Below are 24,107 nucleotides of genomic sequence, written 5' to 3' on the forward strand. Positions count from 1 at the left end.
TGCTGGGGCAGGGGAAGAGTGAGGAGAAAGGAGTGGTAGAGACACAGCATTAGGAACTGACCACAACCCTCATTCCCCGTTCCCCTATGTCACTCAGGGGTAGAGGATAGAAGAGTTGGGAGTGAAGTTAAGCCCAGGAAGAAGGGAAGGGTGGGGGGAAGAGGTTTTAAGATTTGTTATTATTTCTTATTATCCTACTCCAATTTGATTGGTAATACATTCAATTAATTTACCCAAGTTGAGTCTGTTTTGGCCATGATGGCAATTGGTGAGTGATCTCTCCCTGTCCTTATCTCAACCCACCAGTCTTTTATTGTATCTTCTCCTCATCTTGCTGATGGATGGGATTGAGAGTACATCTTGATGGGTACATGACAGCCAGCCAAAGTCAACCCACCACAGCAATCTGCAGGCAAGCTTAATGTGGCAGCATTTAGCCAGGCTTTTAGCACAGTTGAAAAATGGGCAAGCTATGGTTAAACCCTATAAATCCCTGCAACTGCATTTGTTGTCATTAAGATACACCTAGCTTATCTTAAGCATTATAACCTAAAGGGCTCAAAGAACAGTTGCTTCCAAAAATGCACCACAAAAGCAACTTGCCTAGCTAGTCTGCATATGTGGTATGATGTCTATCGTTAACAGGCATAATAACATTCCCACTGTATCCAAAAAGGCTTTTATTTAAAAGTGTTATGTTTCTTTGCTTACATAAAATGAGAAGGTTTCAGGTAGATGTGCATTCTCCTAGAAAATATACTGGTGCATTTTTGTGCATTAATATATATATTTTTGAAGCCACAAGTCCCCCTTGGAATTTAACTTACAGTCTGCTAACATAGTTTATCAAATATACTCTATTTCTTAATGAGAATAGAAAGCTACAGAAGTGAGACATAACTGAAAAAGAAAAGGTAAAAGCCATTCCATGTTTTGAAACAAATCAGTGTCTAATTTACAAGGTACAAATAATTTCAATGCTTTATACATGGAGCAAATATAATGGGAGTAGAGGGTCTGTCTATTCTACAAATGTGAGCAGGCTGACACACTAAAGCAGAATGATAATCCATCTAGTCTACAGTTCCTGACAGAGGTCTGCCTAGACACCAGTGTAGATGTGCACGAGGTCACATCTAAGGAAGTCTGAATTTTGTATGCTGGTGGAAGAAGAGGACTCAGTGAATCCTGGAACCTGTAGGCTACTCCAGCTTCTACCAACAGTAAAAACACACATAAAACATCTTTAAGGCTATCACTCTTGGGTAGGAATTACTGGAGCATGAAATGCTGCAGATGTGCATGGGGACTGTTTATCCAAATGCCACCCCCAACATATGCTAATTGCAAACCCTGACTGCATGAGCTAGCTATAATGGTTTTACACTACTCAGAAACTTCCCTAAACCAGAAAGAACTGCACCATCTCCTGATGCCTAACATTAAAAGGTGCAAGTCATCCAGAAGGGGAATAAATTAATTTTCATGGGGCTCAAGTAACCAAGCAGGGCAAGAGTGTCCTGAGTAATAAGCCAGCTGGACTTATAAACAGAACTTTAAACTAGATTTATTGGAGGAAGGACATGGTTTTCTAGGCACTTGAGAAGAGCCAGGGGCTGCCAAGGCATGAGGAATAAACAGAAAACACCTGTGAATTGCCTCAAGGGAATTAGGGTGAGCTCCTCTAAAAAGGGGACGTGGCTGACAGCCCAGCTGAAATGCCTCTATACTTGTGTATGCAGCATGGAAAACAAACAGGAGCTGGGAACAGCTGCCCAGATGGAAAACCATGACCTGATTGCTATCACAGAAATTTGGTGGGATGAATTGCATGATTAGAGTGCTATGATTGATGGCTATAAACGATTCAGAAGGGACGGACAAGGAAGGAGAGGTGGGGGAGTTGCTGTCTATGCCAAAACCAGGATTGATTGCATGAAGTGATCTTTGAAGAACAGCAATACGCAGGTCGAAAGCTTATGGGTGAAAATTAGAGACTAAGTCAAGAAAGGAAACTTTGTGTTTCAACTGCAGCCTTCAAATAAAGATCCCCTTTTATATTACCTCCTTACTAAAAATATCTCGAGTTTCATTTCCAGTTTGAGAAAAAGGCAACAGCAGGAAGCATCATGCTCACATGCCCTGATCCTGATAGGGATCTTTAACCACCCGGATATCTGCTGGAAAAATGTCATAGTGAATTGCAAGCAGTCCGAGAAATTAGTGGTGTGCTGAAGTGAGTTGACTGTGGCCAGACACCAAGTGCCCACCAAGCTGCTCTATCACTTCCCTCTTCAGTAGGACCTGAGAGAGAAGAAAATAAGATGGAACAAAACTCATGGGTCAAGATAAAGGCAGGTTAATAAAGCAAAAGCAAAGGCCACATGCGAAAGCAAAGGAAGACAAAAGATTTATTCTCTACTTCCCATCAACATGCAATGTCTGACCACTTCCTGGGACAAAGGCTTCAGTATGTGTAGCAGTTGCTCCAGGAGACAAATATCTTAATAATGAATGTCCCCTCCTTCCTCCTCCTTTCTCTTAACTTTTATTGCTGAACAGATGTTAATATCCTTTTGGTCAGTTGGGATCAGCTATCCTGGCTATGTCCCTTCCAAAGATATTTGCCCACCACCAGCCTACTGTTCTTGGGGGGTCAAGAGGGGGTATTGTTGGAGAGACAGCCTCAATGACAAAGCACTGATATGTGATCAACACCTTTCTAGCTAGAAATACACAGCACTGTGAGGGCTGCTATGGGGAAAGTTGAGTCCGTGTCAGCCAGACCCAATACAAGTGCTTTGAGGACAACTTCCTAGTACAGGTGATGAAGAGCCCAACCAGAGGAGAGGCACTGCTGGACCTGTTGCTCACTAATGCGGAAGAACTTATGGCCTTAACCTGAGACATGAGATTCAGATTAGATATTAGAAAAAAAAAAAAAATTACTGTTAGGGTGGTCAGGCATTGGAATAGGTTGCCCAGGAAGGTGGTAGAATCACCATCCCTGGAGGTGTTTAAGAGGCATCTGGATCTGGTGCTGGGTGATATGGTTTAGGGGTTACAATGGTAGTGCTGGCTTGACAGTTGGACTTGATCTTAAAAGGTCTCTTCCAACCTTGATGATTCTGTGATTCTAAAGTCTCTCTAATGCGGCTCTGCGTTGTTTTTCCCTGGTCCCAGGCAGCTCTGGAGAGCCCGGCTAAGGCGCTGCTTCTCGGCGGGACCAGGGCTGTCGCAATTCCCAGGCGCTTCTGCTTTCCACGTGCCGGGGTGGGGCTGGCCGCCTCTGCTGCCGTGCACGAGGGGCGAGACAAAGAGGCAAAGGAATTGTCCACTTGGTCCGCGTGGTCAGCTGGAGAGCTTTTATTGTTGCGTAGAGCTGAGACGGAGAAGTGCGACCCACTCCCAGCGCCGCGTGGACAAAATGGCCCTGGGACTGGGGAGGCATGGGATTTTATAGGGGGGCGGGACGAGGAGGGCAGAAGCCCTCCTGCTCAATGGGGACAGGCGCCGTGGCGGTGACGTGGACCACAGCGACCAATGGGAACGCGACAGGGGCAGACACGGGGCTCTGGGACGGACGGGGACGCAGGGATGGGGTAACTGACAGGGAAGTTTCAGGAAAGAATGGGGAGTGGTTACTGGAGTGATGTGGAGAAGCTCCAATGGCAGGCAGCCTGGAGCGAACCATCACGGGGGGAACAGGGGTGTACAAAGGGGTACACAGAACCGGCTAACTAACACATATCAGAACCCCTAATCTGAATGCAACCCGGGATGCAACACTCTAACTTATTGGAGAGGTCAAGATTGGAGGCATCCTGGGCTGCAGCCATAATGCCTGGATAGAATTCTTAATTTTGAGGGGTACTGGATGGGTAAAACAGTAGTTAGGACCCTAAACCTCATAGAGGCAAACTTTCAGCCATTTAGAGCACTATTGCGTGGGATTCCTTGGGAAACTGCCCTCAGAGATAAAAGAGCAGGGAGATATTTATGTCATGTTTATATCAGATTGCTGCCTTAATTCAAACCACAGGAGTTGTATGACTTGAACAAGATTCTCCATTCTTTCCCAGCAGCAATGACTTACACCATGACAAACATGCTTGTCAAGTCAGACACAGCCCCACCCTTTCCCAGACAAAAGTACAACTTTATCATAACTATAGCAAAGCTATTATTTGGAACAGTATTATTCCACATAAAAAAATGTGATGAAGTGAAAAAAAAAGAACAATTGTAGCAGAAGAGTGGCAGGCACATTGATTTGAGGCATCTGTTACAAGCATTTGTCCCTGGGACAGGTGGCATCCAAAACAACAGGGAGGAATTAACATGAATCATAGAAACACAGAATAGTTTAGGTTGGAATGGATCTTAAAGACCACCATGTTCCACCCCCCTGACATGAACAGGGATACCTTTCACTAGACCAGGTTGCTCCAAGCCCTGTCCAACCTCACCTTGAACACTTCCAGGGATGGGGCAGCCACAGCTTCTCTGAGCAACCCATGCCAGTGCCTCACCACCATCTGAATAAAGAATTTCCTCCTAATATCTAATCTAAACTTGCCCTCTGTCAGTTTAAAACTGTTACCCCTTGTCCTATTATACATTCCCTGATAAATAGCCCCTCCCTTAAATAAATAGTTGTCTCACCTTTTTATAAGAAGAGAGATCTTAACAGGTTCATTTTAAATCCTTCAAGTTTTCTTTCTTTCAAGCCCCACTTCTACCACAAGGAAGCCACACAGCTGACACTAGGAAGGAGGGACCTGAGCTTCATTGGGAAAGCAGTTTACCTCACCTCCTGAACACTACTTCTAGCAGAATATTTTTCAGTGGGAAGTTGAGAGAAGCATCATCAGCTTTAGGAATAGAGTCTATCTTTGCTCGCAGCAAAGCACAGAAAGAAAAACCGTAACAATCAAGTTCATAACTGCCACAAGAAGCAGAAAGTAAGTAGGAAAACCCTACATGCAGGACATGAAATATGGTCCTGATGCCTTGGAGTGGCTACCTAGAACAGAGGCTAGACAGAGTTAAAAGAATAAAGTGGGTATTTATTAAAGGCCTTCAATAGATACACCTTGGGCAGTGCAAAAGCCTTGGAGAGACTACACCCAATATGGACAACAGTCATGACTTTTTCAGACAGATATAAGTTTGGTCTATTTCCATATCAGAGGTTAGTTCTCCAATTATAGCTTTAGGTAATGAAATCATAATGCCCCGGTTTGCTTCCCCCTCCCTCCCCCCCCCCATTCACTTTTGTTTATACTTTTTGGGGCCTGAGGCAGAGGGTGTCCTTGGTTCTCAGGCCTGGAAGGATTGTTTTGTCTGACAAAAATGTGAAGACAGCTTACTAACACTCTATATGGAGTTCAGAGTTATACACTAATGTAGTACAGGATCTGAAAAACATAAATGCTAAAACTTAAGGCATCAGTCCCAGTATCAACAAGCCTGTCTTCTGCTCCCAATTCTTACCCGATAGCAGCAGCAGCACCACCTTTTCCAAACACCAGATACTTAGGTCCCTCCTCTACTTTTCCCATATAGTTTTAGGGAGAAAAAGTGTTCAGGTTCTTTCACTAATTTAAGGATAGAATATGAAATTGGTGTATCTAGCTTACTGATCATGCCAGTCCTGTTTGCTACACTGTTCTACACACACAGAAATTATAATATATTTCCTTACAAATGCTATATAAATGCCTCTTAGCTATCAAAAAGCCCATGCAAGAAATAATGCCTTCACCACACCTGTGAGGGAACAAAGCAGTAGCAAGATGTCTGTCCTCAAGTCCCTCTCCCTATTGTTTATGTTTCCATTAAAAGTGTCAAAACAGACATACCTTCTTTTAAAACCTAACTTTCTCAGAGTAACTCTATCTAGCTTTAATGAACTAAGTATGCCAAAATATGGTAGCCACAGCAAGTAGTAAACTACCATGAAATCAAGTCTGGCTACAATTTTCTAGTCCTGGACCAGCTGCAAGATATGCTGAGAAACAGGTGCCTCTGCTTTATTCTGTTATATTAATTGTTGGATTTGAGCTATAAATAAGATTTAAGTGTCTCATTTCTTCAGCATTTTATAATATGCTTGCAGACAGTAAGAGTGCACTGAATTTCACTGCAGCTATACAAATAAGCCCCATAGCTGCCAGCAGGAAATGCATTCAAGTTTTAACTTACATTGCTTGGGTAGGGCTTCTGCCAATCTTCTCAGGCTAGTCAAACTGTCAGCTCCAAGCTGATTTAAGATGCTAGGAAGCATTTCTGTCAGCTGCTTTGTCTCAGCATGACCAGTGATAGTGAAAGTGTTAGCAGCCAGGGATGCCTGAACTTTAGGGTTATTGAAGTTAATGACTGTTCCTTGGCTGGTGAACATATTTACCTGCAAGGGGAGAAAACAAAACCAAAACCAGTATTCCAAGCAGTTTAGCATGATTTTTCAGTTTAACAGGAAACTAGTTGAAGTTCCTAAAGCTCAATTAAGAACCTCTAGATAATTTACAGGCAAGTTTAACATGTTACTTAAAAGGAAATTATGTTTTATACATTTTATATTTCTATATAGAAAAGCATTTTCCCCTTTCAAGCAATTACCTCTTCGATTCCAGAAATATTGTTGACACCCAGTTTCTTCAAAGAAAACTGAAGTTTCTTGTCATCTGCTGTAGCTGTTCTATGGACAACCTTCTTCTTTCTGCGGGCAGTACCCTTTGCAAAAAAAAAAAAAAGTTATGAATATTTAATTAGTTGTTTGCAAACTCTAATTCTTGTGGCCATATAACTACTCTTCAGCCATCTACAAATCAACTTTTTATGCAAAGTTCTATTTCTGTGTTACAGCACACACAAACCCACTCCTTCAACTGCACTGCAGCAGTCTTTTCCTTGCTAAAGCAAGCTGTGCTGGTTTTGCATTGATTTGTAGTGTTATAGAAACATATTATAATACTGACTTTTCACAAATATTAAAATGGATTCATATGTGTATTGTTAAAGTAACTTTGATATAGTTTTTATTTCTGTTATTAATTAAGCTTAGACATAGTAGTGAAACAGCTATGCTTGTGCTAAAATGCCTGCTTGAATGGGATAACATCCAATGAACATATGAAGAAGACACCTGCTACAGATATGCCAACTAGCAGCACTCACCATCTGAAGACAGTGTGGACCAAGGCCCAAAAACTGGAGGTGATAAGAATGGACTAAAACCACAACCAAGGAATATGCATGCTCTAAAAAGGCAGACTCAAGGAGGACCCATGCTAAACAATTCTTGGAACGTGTAAACTAGTTTGGGGAAAAAGTTTACTATGCATACGGGTCTATGAATATGCAACAGGCTGATATAAGGGAAAAGGTATTTAAGGGGTATGCTGAAGATAACAGTGTGGCTGAGTGCCGAGATGCACCTGGCCATAATAACCTTAGCTCTAAGGTCCTTGTCTCCTATTGTCCTTTATTAAACTTGTTAAATTTTCACGGGAGAGTGAATGTGTTTTTCACAGTAGTAAAGAGGGAAAAATGTCAACCACAGAAGTTATTCTCTATGAGGAGCTACTAAGAACTTCCTCCGTGCCTGACAAAACCAAACAGTGACTAATTTTGAACATTAGCAACCTGTTAAGCCACGTAAAAGAGCTGAATCTACCGCTGTGATATACACATTTAAAGATGAACAAAGCCCGATAACAGCTCTCTTGCTTCCAGCCTTGAAGAGGTAACTGGGTGCCAGTAAGACTGGCCCCACTCTGCCGCGGCCCACACAGCCTGGCTAGGCCAGGCCAGGCCCCAGCGGTGGCCGGGCGGGAGGTGGGGAGGCCACGGGGCCCCAGCCAAAGCTGGGCCGGGACGCAGCTGCTAACATCTTGCTGACACTAAAGCCTGCCCTCGCCGCCGGCCCAGGCCAAGTGGGGGCCCGTCAGGTCCCAGGAGTAGCTCCGGGTCCCCCCGCTCCACTTCGCCCCAGTGCAGCCAGGCCAGCCCACAACTCAACTGAAATTCTGCCACTATTGAGTTTCACCAGAAACTACTGAAGCGATACGCAGAATAAATAAATAGACTCCATAACCTGGGGTAGTTATGAAGTGGGTATGTATGTCAGCACCCGGCACAAGTGAGATAGCTCTCCAAAACTTGTGCCCCGAGCCTCAGTCTGACCCACACCTTTATTCCCAAAGATGTTCCATATGCAATACATTGCACAACTTTTTCATGCATATTCAACCCCTGGCCCCGCCTGTCCTCGCCTCTCATGCTAAATAAGTCCACGCCCTTCTGGGCACGCGTGGTTTGCTGTGGTGGTTGTACGGGGGTCTCTCGGTGGTCCTGAGGCTGAAGATTGTGGTCTTCCTCATGATTGAACTTTTGAACTTTTCCTCTCTGCGCATGCGCTTTCGGTCCTTTGGTGCTTATCTGAGTACGTCTGTCAGTCTTGATAGGCTTGGAGACAGAGGAGCTTCTTTATCTGGGTTCTTTGCCTCTTCTGGTATTGTTCTTTATGCAAGAAGCTTCAGAAATTTGCATTTTCCTATGCCCTTTGTACCAGGCAGAAGTATCTTAAGTAAAAGGTTAAAATTCAATACATAACTCTACAAGCTAAATTATAAATGCTTAATTCATTTTGTTAACTTAACTCCAAAAATCTCTATTTCAGTCCCCCCTTTTCTTAAAATATAGTAAATTCTTTTACTACAGGGGTCTCGATTTAAATTTTGACCTACTATTATGACAATCTTCCTTTAGCAGGATTCTATGAATTCTAGAGAGGGATGTTAGAATGCTTACACATTTTAACATCTTTTAATTTTATATGAGTGTTAAAATAGACATCATTAAACTTATAGTAACTTAAGTTAATAAAGCTATAATGGGGTGACATAAAGTGTTCTAAACAGTGCATTTCACTAGTTATGACTTGTGTTTATTAGCTAATGATTAGTGCTGAATACACAGAGTTAGTAAGGGGCACTTGGTGCGGTCTCTCTCATTGTGGTTCTAGGGTCTTCTTGTAAGAGACTTAACATATAGGAGGTTAGTGACATGTCTTGGGTAGACATTCCCTTCTGCACCCCATATGGTTTTTCATAAAGCAATTTAAAGTGGTTCAGCTTTTCTTTAGTCTTGGGTTTGGTTCAAATCTGCAGTAGTGTTAATGGGAGGCATTGAGGCTATAACAAATTAGCTTTTTGTCCCAATCGTACAATTTGCTGTTTGATCAAATGATTACTTGACCACTAGATGGTGGGTTATATGGGGTGTGAAGTTCTCAGTCTATGCCTAAGTATTAGCTAACTTGTTGCACTAATTTTACAATAAAATATAGTCCTCTATCTGAGGAGATTGTGGCCAGGACTCTAAAGCGTGGTATGATTTCTTGTACCAATACCTTAGTTACTTCCCGAGCTTTAGAAGTCCTGGTGGGGAATGCTTCTGGCCATCTTGAAAAGGTATCTGTTAGCTCCAGTAAAAACTTATACCCCCCTTTTCTTGGCAATTCTGTGAAATCAATCTGCCATTGCTGCCCCGGCCGATGACCCTTCCCAATCTGGCCAAGTTTTTGTTTGGGAGTAATTTTGGGGTTGGTCTGGAGGCAAAGGTCACATTGTCAAGTCACTTGTGTGATAGTTGCTCATAAATGTCTAGCTATGATTCTTTCACTTAGATATTTATATAGAGCATCAATACCCCAATGGGTTTCCTGTTGTTCCTCCCTTATTAGGGACCATAATAAATAGGAGGGTATAACTAATTTTCCTTCTATGGTGGCCCATCCCTCTTGGTTATAGTCTCCTTTTTGCTCATGGATCAATTTTTTTTCTAATTTGTTGTATCTTGGCTTACCTTTGGGGGAAATTTGCCCGTCTGCAATCAGGGCTGCCTCAGTTATTACCTCAATTCTTGCTGCTTCTTTTGCTTCCCTATCCGCTAGCTCGTTTCCTTCTTCAAATCTGAGTTTATCTTCTGATGTGCCTTAATGTGCATGATCGCTACTTTCTCTGGCAACTGGACTGCTTCCACAAGTCGCAGTATTTCTGATGCATGTTTAATATTTTTCCCTTGAGAGTTCAGCAGTCCTCTCTCTTTCCAAATGGCTCCGTGAGCATGCACTACTCCAAATGCATACTTTGAGTCCGTGTATATGTTTATTTCTTTCCCTCTTGCCAATTCTAGGGCCCGAGTTAGAGCAATTATCTCGGCCTTCTGCGCAGAGGTATTTGTTGGCAGGGGCCCAGATTCTATTACTTCCTTGCACGTAGTAATTGCGTACCCGGCATGCTGTTTTCCACTGATGATACAACTGCTTCCATCAGTAAACCAGACTTCTGCATTCTCGAGAGGGATGTCCTTCAAGTCAGGGCGGCTGGAGTAGGTGGCTTCGATGGTCTCTAGACAGTCATGTTCCACTGGTTCCCCTTGGTTTCTATTGAGGAAGGAGGCTGGATTGACAATGTTAGTCGCTACTATCTCTACATAATCTTGCTCCACCATAATAGCTTGGTATCTCAGGAACCATTGTGGGGAAAGCCAATGCTTGCCTTTTACCTCTAGCACTGCAGACACCGTGTGAGACACTAGCACAGTCATTTTCTGGCCCGGGGTGAATTTGCGTGCCTCTTGGATGTTCAGTTCGACTGCTGCAACAGCTCTGAGGCATCCAGGCCACCCTTTAGCTGCTGTATCCAATTGCTTAGAGAAGTAAGCAACTGCTCTCCGGTACGGGCCGAGGTCCTGTGCTAGTATTCCCAAGGCGATTCCTTGCTTCTCATGGGAGAACAAAAGGAAAGGCTTACTCACGTCTGGCAATCCCAGGGCTGGAGCTGACATGAGGGCTTTTTTCAGCTGGTTGAAAGCCTGCGTAGCTTCCTTTGTCCATTGGATGTCCCTGCTTTCAGTTGCAATCAGTTCATATAAGGGCTTAACAAACAGTCCGTAGTTATAGATCCATAACCTGCACCACCCTGTCATCCCCAGGAAAGTTCGTATTTCCTTTACAGTCTGAGGTTTTGGGATCTGGCATATTGCCTCCTTCCGGTTTTGGCCCAAGGTACGTTGTCCAGCACTGACTTCGTAACCCAGATAAGTTACTTTCTGTTTTACTACTTGGGCTTTTTTCTTTGATACCCAGTACCCTTGGAGCCCCAGAAAGTTCAAGAGGCTTACCATCCAGGCCATGCATGCTTCCCTTGTCCGTGTGGCTATCAGGATGTCATCTACGTACTGTAGCAGCTTCCCTTCCTCTGGAGGGGCTTCCCAGGTCTCTAATTCCTTTGCAAGTTGTTCTCCAAACAAAGTGGGTGAGTTTTTGAATCCTTGTGGGAGTCTGGTCCATGTCAGTTGAGTTCTTCGCCCGCTTTTAGGATTTTCCCATTCAAATGCAAAAATTTTCTGGCTGGCTTCGTGGATAGGAAGGCAAAAGAAGGCGTCTTTTAAATCTAAAATGGTAAACCAAGTTAGCTCAGGTGTTAAGCAAGTTAATGATGTGTAGGGATTGGCCACCACAGGATACAGATCCTCAGTTACCTTGTTCATGGCTCGCAGATCCTGTACTAACCGGTATGACCCATCAGGTTTGCGAACTGGTAGAATGGGGGGTATTAAAATCAGATTGACATTCTTTTAATAATCTAAGACGCAAAAAGTTCTCAATTACTGGGCTAATCTCTTCCCTATCCTCCCTCTTCAAGGGATACTGTTTAACCTTGACAGGTTGCTTTCCTTCTTTTAGCCTGATCTGTATAGGGGGAACGTTTTTCGCTCTCCCTGGTACATCAGAGGCCCATACTATAGGGAATACCTGATTCATTATCTCTTCATCAATTTCAGTTTCTCTCATGACTTCACTGGTGGCTAATATCAAACTCAATACTTCTACATACTCTTGATCATTTATCTCCAGAGTCATCTCCCCATTTTTAAATGTAATAGTTGCTTGTAATTGTCCCAGCAAATCTCTGCCCAAAAGTGGCTCAGGGAAATTGGGCATATATAGAAATTTGTGGATCCCCCACTGCTTTCCCAGTTTGTATTTCAGTGGCCTAAAGAAAAATGCCTTTTCAGTTTGGCCAGTCGCTCTTGTAACTATAGCATAATCATCCCCTATGGGCATCAAAGCTGTATTTAGAACCGAGTACGTTGCCTCAGTATCGACTAGGAATTTTACTTCTTTCTTCACTTCTCCCAGCTTTAGAATTACAACTAGAAGGTCTGCTGGGGTAGTTTCTTCTGGTCTCACTTAAATAACATAAGTTGTAACAAGGTATTATATTCCAATTTACCTGTAGGAGGCTATCTTGCCTCCTCCTTTAGACAATATCATGGTCATCAATGGAAGCAATATTTGATTGAACTTTTTCACTTCTGAGTGTTCCAATATAAGGCACAGATAAAAAGAAAATACCCCCCTTTTTTTTTTTATAATAATTATTCAAATTTAAATTTATGGTTATTCAAATAACCAAATTAAAATATTGATAGCCAAATTAATAATCAATAGTACTTCTAATATTGAAATATTATGGAATTTATTAATTAACCATCAATTGTTGTTAATTTGTTGTTTGCCCAGTCCCACATAAATTTACGAACCCTAAGGGTTCAATCCAAACCACTAGGGAGGAAAAAGGAGAAAAACATTTCCTTAGTTCTTCCTTTTAATACTAAGGCTGTGCCACCCCTTTATCCTTTCCCAATCTTCTTCAAACACGACTCAGGGTTCAGGGACTAGGTGGCTTTTCCCACAGACTAAATTCACTATTTCACACCTTGCTTGTTCAACCCCTGGGTTATAGTATCTCGGCAATTCAGGGGTACATGCACGGCATGTGGATCTCCGTCTATATGAAATACAATACCACCTCCTCTGACACTTCAAGCATCAGAGGAGAACCCAAGCTGTGTGCCAGTCTGGCTTCTAGTAAAAGGTTGTCAATCCACACACGAAACAGGGGATTACCCCTTCCAGACCCCACCTCAAGGGGTTCCTAAGCGCCCGATCAACTGGCGGTTGTTCCCAGTCAAAGGCTAGATAGCAACTTGTTGAAGTTTGGTATATCCCTTCCAAGAATACTCTGTCTCTCCCTCCGTCCTCCCGTTCTATGACTACCCAGTCCCCTGACGGATGAAGAGACTGACTTGGTTCAAGCTGAAACCACCTGTGGAGAGCCTGTCTGGGAGGCCGGGCTCCCTCAGCCCGGGCTTGGAGTTCTGCAGCCACTGTGGGCAGATCGCCTCTCACTTGTAACAAGAACTAAACAGCAAACCCCGTAATGCAAAGGATCTCCCAGTGACAGCTTTTAACACTAAAGGGCAGTGCTATTGCACAACAAACACTTAACTCTTAGCCCAGCCGGGTTCGCTGGCTACTTTTGCAAGCCCTTTACCAACCAGCGATGCTTGTAAGCGGTGCTTGTAATTCCCAACTTGTACCACACTCCCACTAGCTGCGCTATCAGCTAGCGGCGTTCAAAGCAGCTCCTCAGACTGCGGCTTATGCCCGCGCGCCCGCTGCGCTATCAGCTAGGCTGCGCCTAAAGCACTTTCGCAAGCCCTGACTTAAGTCCCGCGCCGTGCTCCCCCCGCTCACCAGAGACAGTCCGTGCCGCACATGCGCACCACCCGCTCTATCAGGTAGTGTGGCTGCTAGCTGCCCCGCGCATGCGCACCACCCACTCTATCAGGTAGTTTGGCTGCTAGCTGCCCCGTGCATGCGCACCACCCACTCTATCAGGTAGTGTGGCTGAGAGCTGCCCCGCACATGCGCACTGCCCGCTCTATCAGGCAGTGTGGGCTGCTGCCCTGCGCATGCACTCTGCCTGCTCTATCAGGCAGTGTGGGCTGAGAGCTGCCCCACTCATGCGCTCTCCAGCACCACCGCGCCGCGTCTCTGTATCTTAGCAACGCCACACCGCGCTTCACCGTTTCACTTACACATACACACAAACACAAGCACGCACATCCGGACGTAACAGACACACCACACCGAAATTGGGACACACCACACTGCAATCGGGACACACACAACACACTGAAATCGCAATTTCTCCCTCCCCGAGCCGCGCTATCAGCTGGGGAGGTCCTCCCGCCGCCGGCCTCTCCCCTGGTGGCGTTCTGCTTGCAAGCCCCTGGGCAAATCTGCGCGCAAAAACGTCTTTTTGCGACTTATCAGTGCCAACCTTAAGAAAAGAAATTAATACATACCGCTTTCATCCGCTTGTCGATGGGCCGTGGTCTGCTCCCCGCAGTGTACAGCCGAGGCACAGAGTCCCTCCGGGGAAAAGCCCCGCGGCGCCTGAGGGTGTCTGTTCCCAACCAGACCCGCGGGTGAGCAGAGCAGTCCCTTCGTGGTTGCCAACTGAAGCGATACGCAGAATAAATAAATAGACTCCATAACCTGGGGTAGTTATGAAGTGGGTATGTATGTCAGCACCCGGCACAAGTGAGATAGCTCTCCAAAACTAAAACTTGTGCCCCGAGCCTCAGTCTGACCCACACCTTTATTCCCAAAGATGTTCCATATGCAATACATTGCACAACTTTTTCATGCATATTCAACTCCTGGCCCCGCCTGTCCTCGCCTCCCATGCTAAATAAGTCCACACGCTTCTGGGCACGCGTGGTTTGCTGTGGTGGTTGTACGGGGGTCTCTCGGTGGTCCTGAGGCTGAAGATTGTGGTCTTCCTCATGACTGAACTTTTGAACTTTTCCTCTCTGCGCATGCGCTTTCGGTCCTTTGGTGCTTATCTGAGTACGTCTGTCAGTCTTGATAGGCTTGGAGACAGAGGAGCTTCTTTATCTGGGTTCTTTGCCTCTTCTGGTATTGTTCTTTATGCAAGAAGCTTCAGAAATTTGCATTTTCCTATGCCCTTTGTACCAGGCAGAAGTATCTTAAGTAAAAGGTTAAAATTCAATACATAACTCTACAAGCTAAATTATAAATGCTTAATTCATTTTGTTAACTTAACTCCAAAAATCTCTGTTTCACTACCTGGCAAAGGGAGGGAAAGCCATCAGCCTGCACCGTGCTACTGCTGAGTCCTAGCCTGGGTGCTGAGATCCTAGATTCCCCCCAGTGTCGCCCCAAAGAATCTTCGACCATAAACAGCTCCAACCACCACCCGGCAGAGATCACATGGCCCTCCGCAGGCCCTAGGCACGATATTAGCTCTTTTAGTGCACAGATGAAACCTATAAACATCAATGCTCTCTCGAGTAAGGAAAAAAAAAATGAAGACACATAGAGAACAACATAAGACATGAAAATCAGTAAAGAAAGAGCCAAGCCCCAGATAAAAAGAAAATTAAGAGATGCTTTAGTCTTAAGCTAAAATTCTTTTGGTAAAGCCATGGTAATGTACTGTAATACACTAAAATATCCCTTTAATTAATGAAAAAGCATGAAGAGAGTGTTCAAACTACAGGCATGTATTGTAGCACAGGATCCCCGACGCGGTAATGATTAGCATTGATTCCATGATTCCAGAAGGCTGATCAATTGCTTTATTATACTATACTATACTTATTAAGAAAAACTCACCACCCTTACAGACAGTCCAATACAGTCAGACCAGATTGGTCCTTGAATCCAAAACACCATCACCACTGGCCAATTAAGAAAACACCCTTTGGTAAACAAATTTCCATAACACATTCCACATGCTCACAACTACAGGTGCAGCAAGTGAAGATAAGAATTGTTTATCATTCTTTTCTCTGATCTTCTCACAGCCTTCCCCAGGACAATGCCTGGGAAAGTCGTGCCTGCTCTTTGTGGCCAGAGAGCTGCGGCCACAATTCACCCTTTTGTGTTTAAAGAAAATGGTGGCGTTAGTAGTCCTCTGCAGGGCCCTTGGCAGAAAGGAGAACAAACACAGCTCAAGCTTGGCAATTTGCTCGTTGTCAATTAGAACCTCAGTCAGATGCTGACTTCGAATGGTCAGGGAGATTCTTTACCTGTAGAATATCTATTTCTATCATATCATTAAGACAAGGTTTACAATATTAGAAAACCAAACAACAATGCAATGAATGATCATTGTTTTAAAGTCCAAACAGCTGAGTTTCAGGAGAAGGTTCATTAGCTGGAGATGTTCATCTTTGACATCCCTGAATGTCCTTCTTGGTCCTGAAACAGAGAACAGCTGAATCCTGAAATAGAGAACAGCTGAAGAAAGTTACTAACAACAATTAGAAATCAATCAGATAATGCTTGTGAAAAATGCATATTTTATGATTGGCTTTTTGCAAATATTAAATTGAATACTATATGTATTATGTTATATTGATTAGAAGTGCTGTATTAACATTTTAATAGTATGGTAAATGTAGTTTTGTAGTTATAATAGAGCTTTTGTAGTTAAAATAGAAACTATGTACGTGGGAAGAAAGGAATTAGGTACTTGCATCAAGATAGCAGCCGCAGGACATCTAAATCTTCCAGAGAAAAAGAATTTATGGCTCCCTTATCAGAAGAAACTAACTTCTTCCTGCCTCGCTCAGCCCTGAAGATGCCACAGGATTAAGAAGAAGACGTTGACACTGATCAGACAGAGTTCTTTGTTTCGACAGAATTTATGCATCATGTATGAGATATATGAATATGCAACAGACTATTGCTTTTAAGGCTTAATTCTTTGTTCACAAGGCATGCTTTTCGTGGCTTAGTGCCCGAGAGCATCCAGACGTCCGTAATTCTTTGCTTTTTATTGTCTTGTAGTGTCTTAATCCTCATTGTCCAAATTTTTATTGCTCTAATTTTATTACTATTTTTAATAACTATTTTATTACTAATAAACTTTTAAGATTTAAAAAAACAAGTGATTGGTGTTTTTCACAATGTACATGATCAATAACACATGTGACATTATATAATTATCAGGCACTATAACACTCACTGTCATCCCAGAGTCTGCAACAGCTGATAAACCTCAAATCAGCAGAGTTGGAAATCACGTCCAGATCATGATTTTCCAAACTTCCTTTGAAAGTAGGCTCAGCTGTCATATATATATGTGGTCAAATTGCCAAGCCAAAATTACTTGAATCCTTTGGATGCAGAAAATATCTGGGTTGATTGTCAATCATCCTCATCCAGGTAGAGTAAGGACCTGGCCATAGCCAAGCTCTAATTGGAGGGTTTGCAGGATTACCTTTTCTGTGTAAAACTGTTACCAAATTCAGAGGTACTGAGAAAATTTCTGGAATGCCATGGCCACAGCCACTAGGGCTGAAGCTGACTCGTGGCCTTCCAGCACATTGAACTGTCAGTGAAGACGTAGCTCTTTCCCCTTTTTTTTTCTTTTTTTCTTTTTTTTTTTTTTTCAGAAGGCCAGCAGCGGCAGCGGGCCGTAGGACCCAGCCACAGTGGGCAGGGTGGAAGACCTGGCCCCGGTGGGCGGGCCAAAGGACCCAGACTCGGCGGGCAGAGCAGCGACACCCCCGCTGCTGAGCCCAGATTCATTTGGCTTGTTCCCTTCCCCTAGCTTTGCACTGGTGCTGTGATAAGTTAGAACAGACTCTTTGTTCATCAGGACAAAAAGGGGAAAGCCTTGTGTAAATAACAGGAAGCCAAAGGGGAAGCCTTGTGTAGGTAACAGGATTTGAGCTGAGATGTATATAACATATCACCTTATATGGAAAAGACCATTACAGGGTCGTGGACTTTCATAGAGGAAGAAGAGAGGAGCCTTCCTCCAGCGACCACCAGAGAGTAGAAGAAGACCCCCTAGCAACAGAGGGCGCAAGCGCAGAGTACATCCAGAGATACGGCGGACACGGAAGGAAGAGAGTATAAAAAGACTCTGGGGAGGAAACAGTGTGAGCCGTTTGCAGAGCAGGGACTCCCCGGCTGCACCCAGCGCTGTTTGCTTGCCATCGCTTGCTGTAATCAATAAATTTCTTATTGACCCTCGAAAGGCTGAACAAATTATTCGCCTCTATTTACAACAATCTGGTGCCGTGACTCAGATAAGGGCTATCCGTTGGAAGCTCCTCACGGGGAGGTGCCCTTGCTGCCTTGGCAGCGAGCCCCGGTCAGGAGTCCTCCTCCTGGGACCCTTACCGACGAACCCAAATTCGGTGGCAAGCAAAGAATAGCCGGCAACCCCTTAGTCTTTGTGCACAAAGTCCCGGGCGAAGACACAGGACTGTGTAAGCACCTTTCAGTGGTCCTTCGGGACTACTGAGGTTGCTCCATTCAGAGGGAGCGGGGCCCGCTCGGTCGGGGTTGGGATCCCGGAGTGTAATGAATGAGACGTCTCTGTGAGACGACGTGAGTGTGGACCTCATAGTAGTGCGTTTCCCACACCCGGCGACGGGCTGGGCCACGAATTGAAGGAAGCGTGGAGGTGTGTGTGTGTGAAGGCACTCCGGAATATGGGACAGAGGAAAAGCAAGCCCTCTGGTCCCATGGGTGGGGGAAACCCTGTAAAGCTTCCCCAAATTCCTCCAGATAGCCCATTAGGACTAATGATTAAAAGTTGGGATGCCTTCCCCACCAGGAAAGGAAAGGACAAGGTGAAAATGGTGCACTACTGCATAGAGGTGTGGGGAGGGAAACAAATAAGAGGAGACCATTTGTACTGGCCAGTGTTTGGCTCATTTGAGGATTGGATATGTCAGGCTTTAAATATTTACGTGAATTCTAAAGAGCCCTTTAACTTAGAGGAGAGCGAGTACGCCTCCCTCTGGATAATGGGGGAAACTCGCACTAAGTTGTTTGCACTTAGTACTAGGGAGAAAAAGAAAAGAGTGAAAGAGGATACAGACCTACCCGATTCCACCCCTCCACCCTACATACCTCCTCCCCCTCCATCACCTCCTCTACCACCAACCCCTCCCCCCCGTTCTCCTCCCTGGAATCTTTACCCACCCCTGCCTCCACATTCACCACAACATCCTGACCCCTCTGCCCTGGCACAAAACGACTCGTCAAAAGATGACTTGGAGGGGGATGGGATGAACGCTGAGCTCCAGGGAAATAACCAGCGGGTAACTAGAAGCCAGACTAGGAAAAGGCGGGAGGAATTGGGATTGTTCCCACTCCGAGAAGCAGGAATGGGGATGGTCCCTAACCCTAATGCAGGGCAACCGGGGCAACCCACTCATATCTTAGGAGTTGGATATGTGTCTGTACCCTTGAACTCGGGAGATGTGAGGGAATTCAAAAAGGAAATGGGACATCTCTTAGAGGACCCCCTTGGAGTTGCCGAAAGATTAGACCAATTTCTGGGTCCAAACGTTTATACTTGGGATGAGATACAATCTATTTTAGGTATATTATTCACCTCAGAGGAAAGGAGGATGATTAGAGATGTAGGGATGAGAATATGGGATGATGAACACCAACAAGGGCCCCTCGCAGACACCAAGTGGCCTATGCAACGCCCTGACTGGAACAACCAGGATCCGCAACACAGAGCCCATATGGTAGATTTGCGGAATATTATAATACAAGGAATAAGAAGATCTGTCCCTCGAGGACAGAATATTCACAGGGCTTCTCGAGAACAGCAAAAAAAGGATGAAGACCCCACAGAATGGTTGGAAAGACTGAGAAAAATCTTTCAGTTATACTCTGGAGTGGACCCTGATGCCCCAGTAGGGGAGGCCCTGCTAAAAACACAGTTTGTAGCGAACTTGTGGGTGGACATTCGGAAGAAGTTAGAAAAATTGGAGGATCGGCAAGGAAGAGGATTGGATGAATTATTGTGAGAGGCGCAGAAAGTTTATGTAAGGAGGGAGGATGAAACTCATAAAAAGCAAGTTAGGATGATGGTAGCGGCAGTTCGAGAAGGGCAGAAAACTGCCCCCCCTTTACAGAAGGGGGCAGCCGTGCGGGGAAATAAGCGAATTCCAAAGCGGACTGATGGGATTGATAAGAGGAAGGAGGAGAGAGGAATTTCCTGCTTTTACTGTGGGAGGAGGGGTCACATTAGGCGGGAATGCTGACAAAGGATGGCTGATGAAAAACAGTTTCAGGAAGACTAGGGGTGTCAGAGGCTCTATCTGCTGGGGACAAGAGAAAAAACAGAGCCCCTGGTAAAGCTAAAAATAGGTCCCCAGCAGCAAGAATACGAGTTCCTTGTGGAGTCGGGGGCAGAAAGATCAACCGTCCAGACCCTTCCCCGAGGGTGTAAAATTTCATCTGACACAGTACAGGTAATTGGGGCAAAAGGGGAGCCTTTTGGAGTACCTGTGATAAAAGATGTCCTTTTGGAGACTGATTCTAAATTGGGGGTGGGATCCTTTTTATTCGTTCCCGAGGCGGATTATAATCTACTCGGACGGGACTTGATTGAATTAGGAATAGGAGTGGAAGTAATAGAAGAGAAATTGAGCGTAAAACTGTGTCCCCTAAGGACCGTGGATGAAGCTGAAATCAATCCAGAAGTGTGGTACACCCCTGATACTGTAGGAAGATTGAATATTGAACCTTTTGAAGTAACCATCCAGGACCCTGAAATACCCGTGAGAATAAAACAATACCCTCTGTCTAAAGAAGGGAGGCAAGGGTTAAAACCCGAAATCGAGAGACTCTTAAAACAAGGTCTCCTCGAACCATGTATGTCTCCTTTTAACACACCCATCTTACCCGTAAAGAAACCAAATGGTAGTTATAGGCTAGTTCATGACTTAAGAGAAATTAATAAAAGAACTGTTGAAAGATTTCCCGTAGTAGCTAACCCATATACACTTTTAAGTCAATTAGGCCCTAAAAATAAATGGTACAGTGTAATAGACTTAAAAGACGCCTTCTGGGCCTGCCCTCTTAAAGAAGCCTCCAGAGATTATTTTGCCTTTGAATGGGAAGACCCGGATACCCATCGAAAGCAACAATTGAGATGGACTGTCCTCCCTCAGGGGTTTACAGAATCCCCTAATTTATTTGGACAAGCATTAGAACAAATACTGGCAGATTATTCCTTAGGTGAAGGAACAGCTTTGGTACAATATGTAGATGATTTATTAATCGCAGGCAAGGAGGAGGAGATAGTAAGAAAGGAAAGCATAAAGCTACTAAACTTCCTGAGTTTGAAGGGACTTAAAGTTTCAAAGTCTAAGCTACAGTTTGTAGAGGAAGAAGTTAAATACTTGGGACATATGTTAACCAAAGGAACTAAGAAATTGGATGCTGAAAGGGTCCAAGGTATACTCTCATTACAAGCCCCACAGAATAAGAGACAGATACGGCAGTTGTTAGGACTTTTTGGATACTGTCGACAGTGGATAGTGAACTTTAGTGGGAAAGTTAAATTTCTGTATGAAAAATTAACTAAGAAAGGATTACTCAAGTGGACACCTGAGGATGAGGACCGACTAAAGGCCCTAAAGGTTGAATTGGTAAATGCACCAGTCCTCAGTCTCCCTGACCTAAAAAGACCATTCTTCCTATTTATTGATGTGGAAGAGGGAACTGCATATGGGGTGCTGGCCCAGGACTGGGCCGGGAACAAAAAACCAGTGGCGTATCTCTCAAAACTTTTAGACCCTGTTAGTAGAGGGTGGCCCACCTGCTTACAAGTAATAGTAGCTGCTGTGCTCTTAGTAGAAGAAGCAGGGAAAATAACCTTTGGAAGTGAGCTGCGGGTCTTATCCCCTCATAACATCCGGGGAGTCTTGCAACAAAAAGCTGAAAAATGGATAACAGATGCCAGGCTGCTAAAATATGAGGGCATCCTAATATCATCCCCTAAATTGACTATAGAAACTACCAGTTTACAAAATCCTGCTCAATTCCTATACGGGGAACCAACTACTGAGCTGGCACACTATTGCCTCCAACAAATTGAGGAACAAACCAAAATACGACCAGATTTGGAAGAGGAAGAACTAGCCTCAGGGGCCCGGTTATATGTGGATGGATCCTCTCGGGTTGTTGAGGGGAAGCGGAAATCCGGATAAGCTGTGGTGGATGGAAAAACCTTCAGGATAATAGAATCTGGCCCCCTTAGCCCTAGCTGGTCAGCACAAGCATGTGAACTATATGCAGTACTCAGAGCATTAGAATTGTTAAAAGGAAAATCCGGAACCATCTACACTGATTCTAAATATGCTTATGGGGTAGTACACACTTTCGGTAAAATTTGGGAAGAGAGAGGATTAATTAACTCACAAGGAAAGGGGTTAATACATGAGGAGCTAATCCGACGAGTTTTACAAGCCCTCAGATATCCAGAAAAGATAGCAGTAGTACATGTCCGTGGCCATCAAACAGGAATAGGAGCCTCCATTAGGGGAAACAATTTAGCTGATCAAGAGGCCAAGAAAGCTGCGCTACTGACTTTAAAACATAAGATTGAGGTTACACAAAGGGAGGATTGCTCCGCTTGTGGGGATGATTTAGGAACAACACCACGTTGGTCAGGTTGGAAAAATATTTGGAAATGATTCCATCAGATGTGTTTGTGGTAACCCCCAAAAGAAACATTGCTGGTATCATGGCTCAAAGAAATATTTATTAACATTCACAGTACAAGAAAAAGAAAAATTAGACCAAATGGGAATACGGGAAAAAGAGGAAGGCAAGTGGGTATTACCCGATGGTCGAGAAGTACTCCCGAAAGGAGTAGCCATGAGAATCCTGCAGGCTATACATGATAAAACCCATTGGGGCACCCAGGCCTTAGTCGATCAGTTTGCTATCAAATACATGTGTATAGGGATCTATACTCTGGCTAAACAGGTAACCCAACGCTGCCTGACCTGTCAAAAGGTAAACAAGCAGCAACAAAGAGAGAGACCAATGGGTGGGAGAGAGTTAGCACAAAGACCTTTCTCTCATATACAAGTGGACTTTACTGAACTACCCAAAATAGGGAGATACAAGTACTTGTTGGTATTAATAGATCACTTGACACACTATGTAGAAGCATTCCCCACCGCCAGAGCAACATCCCATGCGGTGGTTAAGATACTTTTAGAACAAATCATACCTAGATACAGGATGATACAAATCTTAGATTCTGATAGAGGCCCCCACTTCACTTCAAAAATAGCAAAAGATGTTCTCACCGCCCTCGGGACCCAGTGGAAGTACCATACCCCATGGCACCCGCAAAGTTCCGGGAGAGTGGAGCAGATGAATGGGGAAATCAAGAAACAGTTAACCAAATTAATGCTAGAAACAAAGATGTCTTGGGTCAAGTGTTTGCCCTTGGCTCTATTAAATATCCGCACTCAACCCCACACTGATGTGGGGATATCCCCTTTTGAAATGCTATTCGGAATGCCCTATGACATGGAGGCCCCTGTAGATCACCCTTGTTTGAAAGATTCTCAGATCAATGCCTATATTGTGCAAATTATGAACAGAAGGAGAGAACTGAGGGAAAAGGGGCTGTTAACTCAGAGACCTCGGTTAGACCTGACAATACATAGGATTAAACCTGGAGATAGAGTACTCATTAAATCGTGGAAAGAAAATTCTTTAACACCTCGTTGGGAAGGCCCCTTCGTTGTTTTACTCACCACAGAGACTGCAATTCGGACCGCCGAGAAGGGATGGACCCACACAAGCCGAGTTAAAGGACCGATCACTACGGCTGACCATTGGAAAGTAACGAGCCAACCCGGAAACCTGAAGGTCACCTTGAAGAAGGACTAACGGACCAGTGTGGGTAATCCAAATAGACCAAGAAGGGGAACAGAAAGGAGACACTTACCCCTTGGTTGATGATTATAGAATAGTATGTAAAGAAATGTTATCCTTTTGTGTGCCCTGTTTGTAAAACTTGCCAAGAACGGTGGTGGGTCCATTGTTGCAAAGGAAAGCCACCTACTGGGATCTGCCCCAGCCGCTATGAGCTAGAGCGAGGATTAACAAGAATCATATTAGAGTTAAGGGAATTGAAGAATAAGTGGGTGAGGCTCAAATCCAAGGGAGGTGGAAGGTTTACAGAAAAGGGCTTAACCCTGAGAACTCTTGTTTCCACCTGAATGAACCTGCCCCCTTTGTTGCCCATATTGTAAACCAGTGTTGTCGGAAAGAACTGAGAGAAGTCCCATGTGACTTATCCCCAGTCAAGGATAAGAACTGGGAGCAGTATAAAGCTAGAAGGGGAAAAGGGAATGGATGCGCTGGA

General features: G+C 44.4%; 1 protein-coding gene and 1 long non-coding RNA gene across 2 annotated transcripts in view; one reads left to right on the forward strand and one right to left on the reverse strand.

Moving 5' to 3' along the window:
• The window catches only part of LOC128782866 (uncharacterized), a 278,999-nt gene that overhangs the window by 56,626 nt on the left and 198,266 nt on the right, over positions 1-24,107 (forward strand). The window lies entirely within an intron of this gene.
• LOC128782864 (transcription factor BTF3-like) overlaps positions 1-24,107 on the reverse strand; it is a 64,201-nt gene that overhangs the window by 6,898 nt on the left and 33,196 nt on the right. Inside the window, exons 3-4 of the mRNA XM_053933353.1 lie at positions 6,622-6,735; positions 6,208-6,409 (exon numbers count right to left, since the gene is read on the reverse strand). Of these exons, the coding sequence (XP_053789328.1) occupies positions 6,208-6,409; positions 6,622-6,735 (316 nt within the window). The remainder of the gene's footprint in view (positions 1-6,207; positions 6,410-6,621; positions 6,736-24,107) is intronic.

Source organism: Vidua chalybeata, assembly GCF_026979565.1.
Source record: "Vidua chalybeata isolate OUT-0048 chromosome W unlocalized genomic scaffold, bVidCha1 merged haplotype SUPER_W_unloc_12, whole genome shotgun sequence".
Lineage (NCBI taxonomy): Eukaryota > Metazoa > Chordata > Aves > Passeriformes > Viduidae > Vidua > Vidua chalybeata.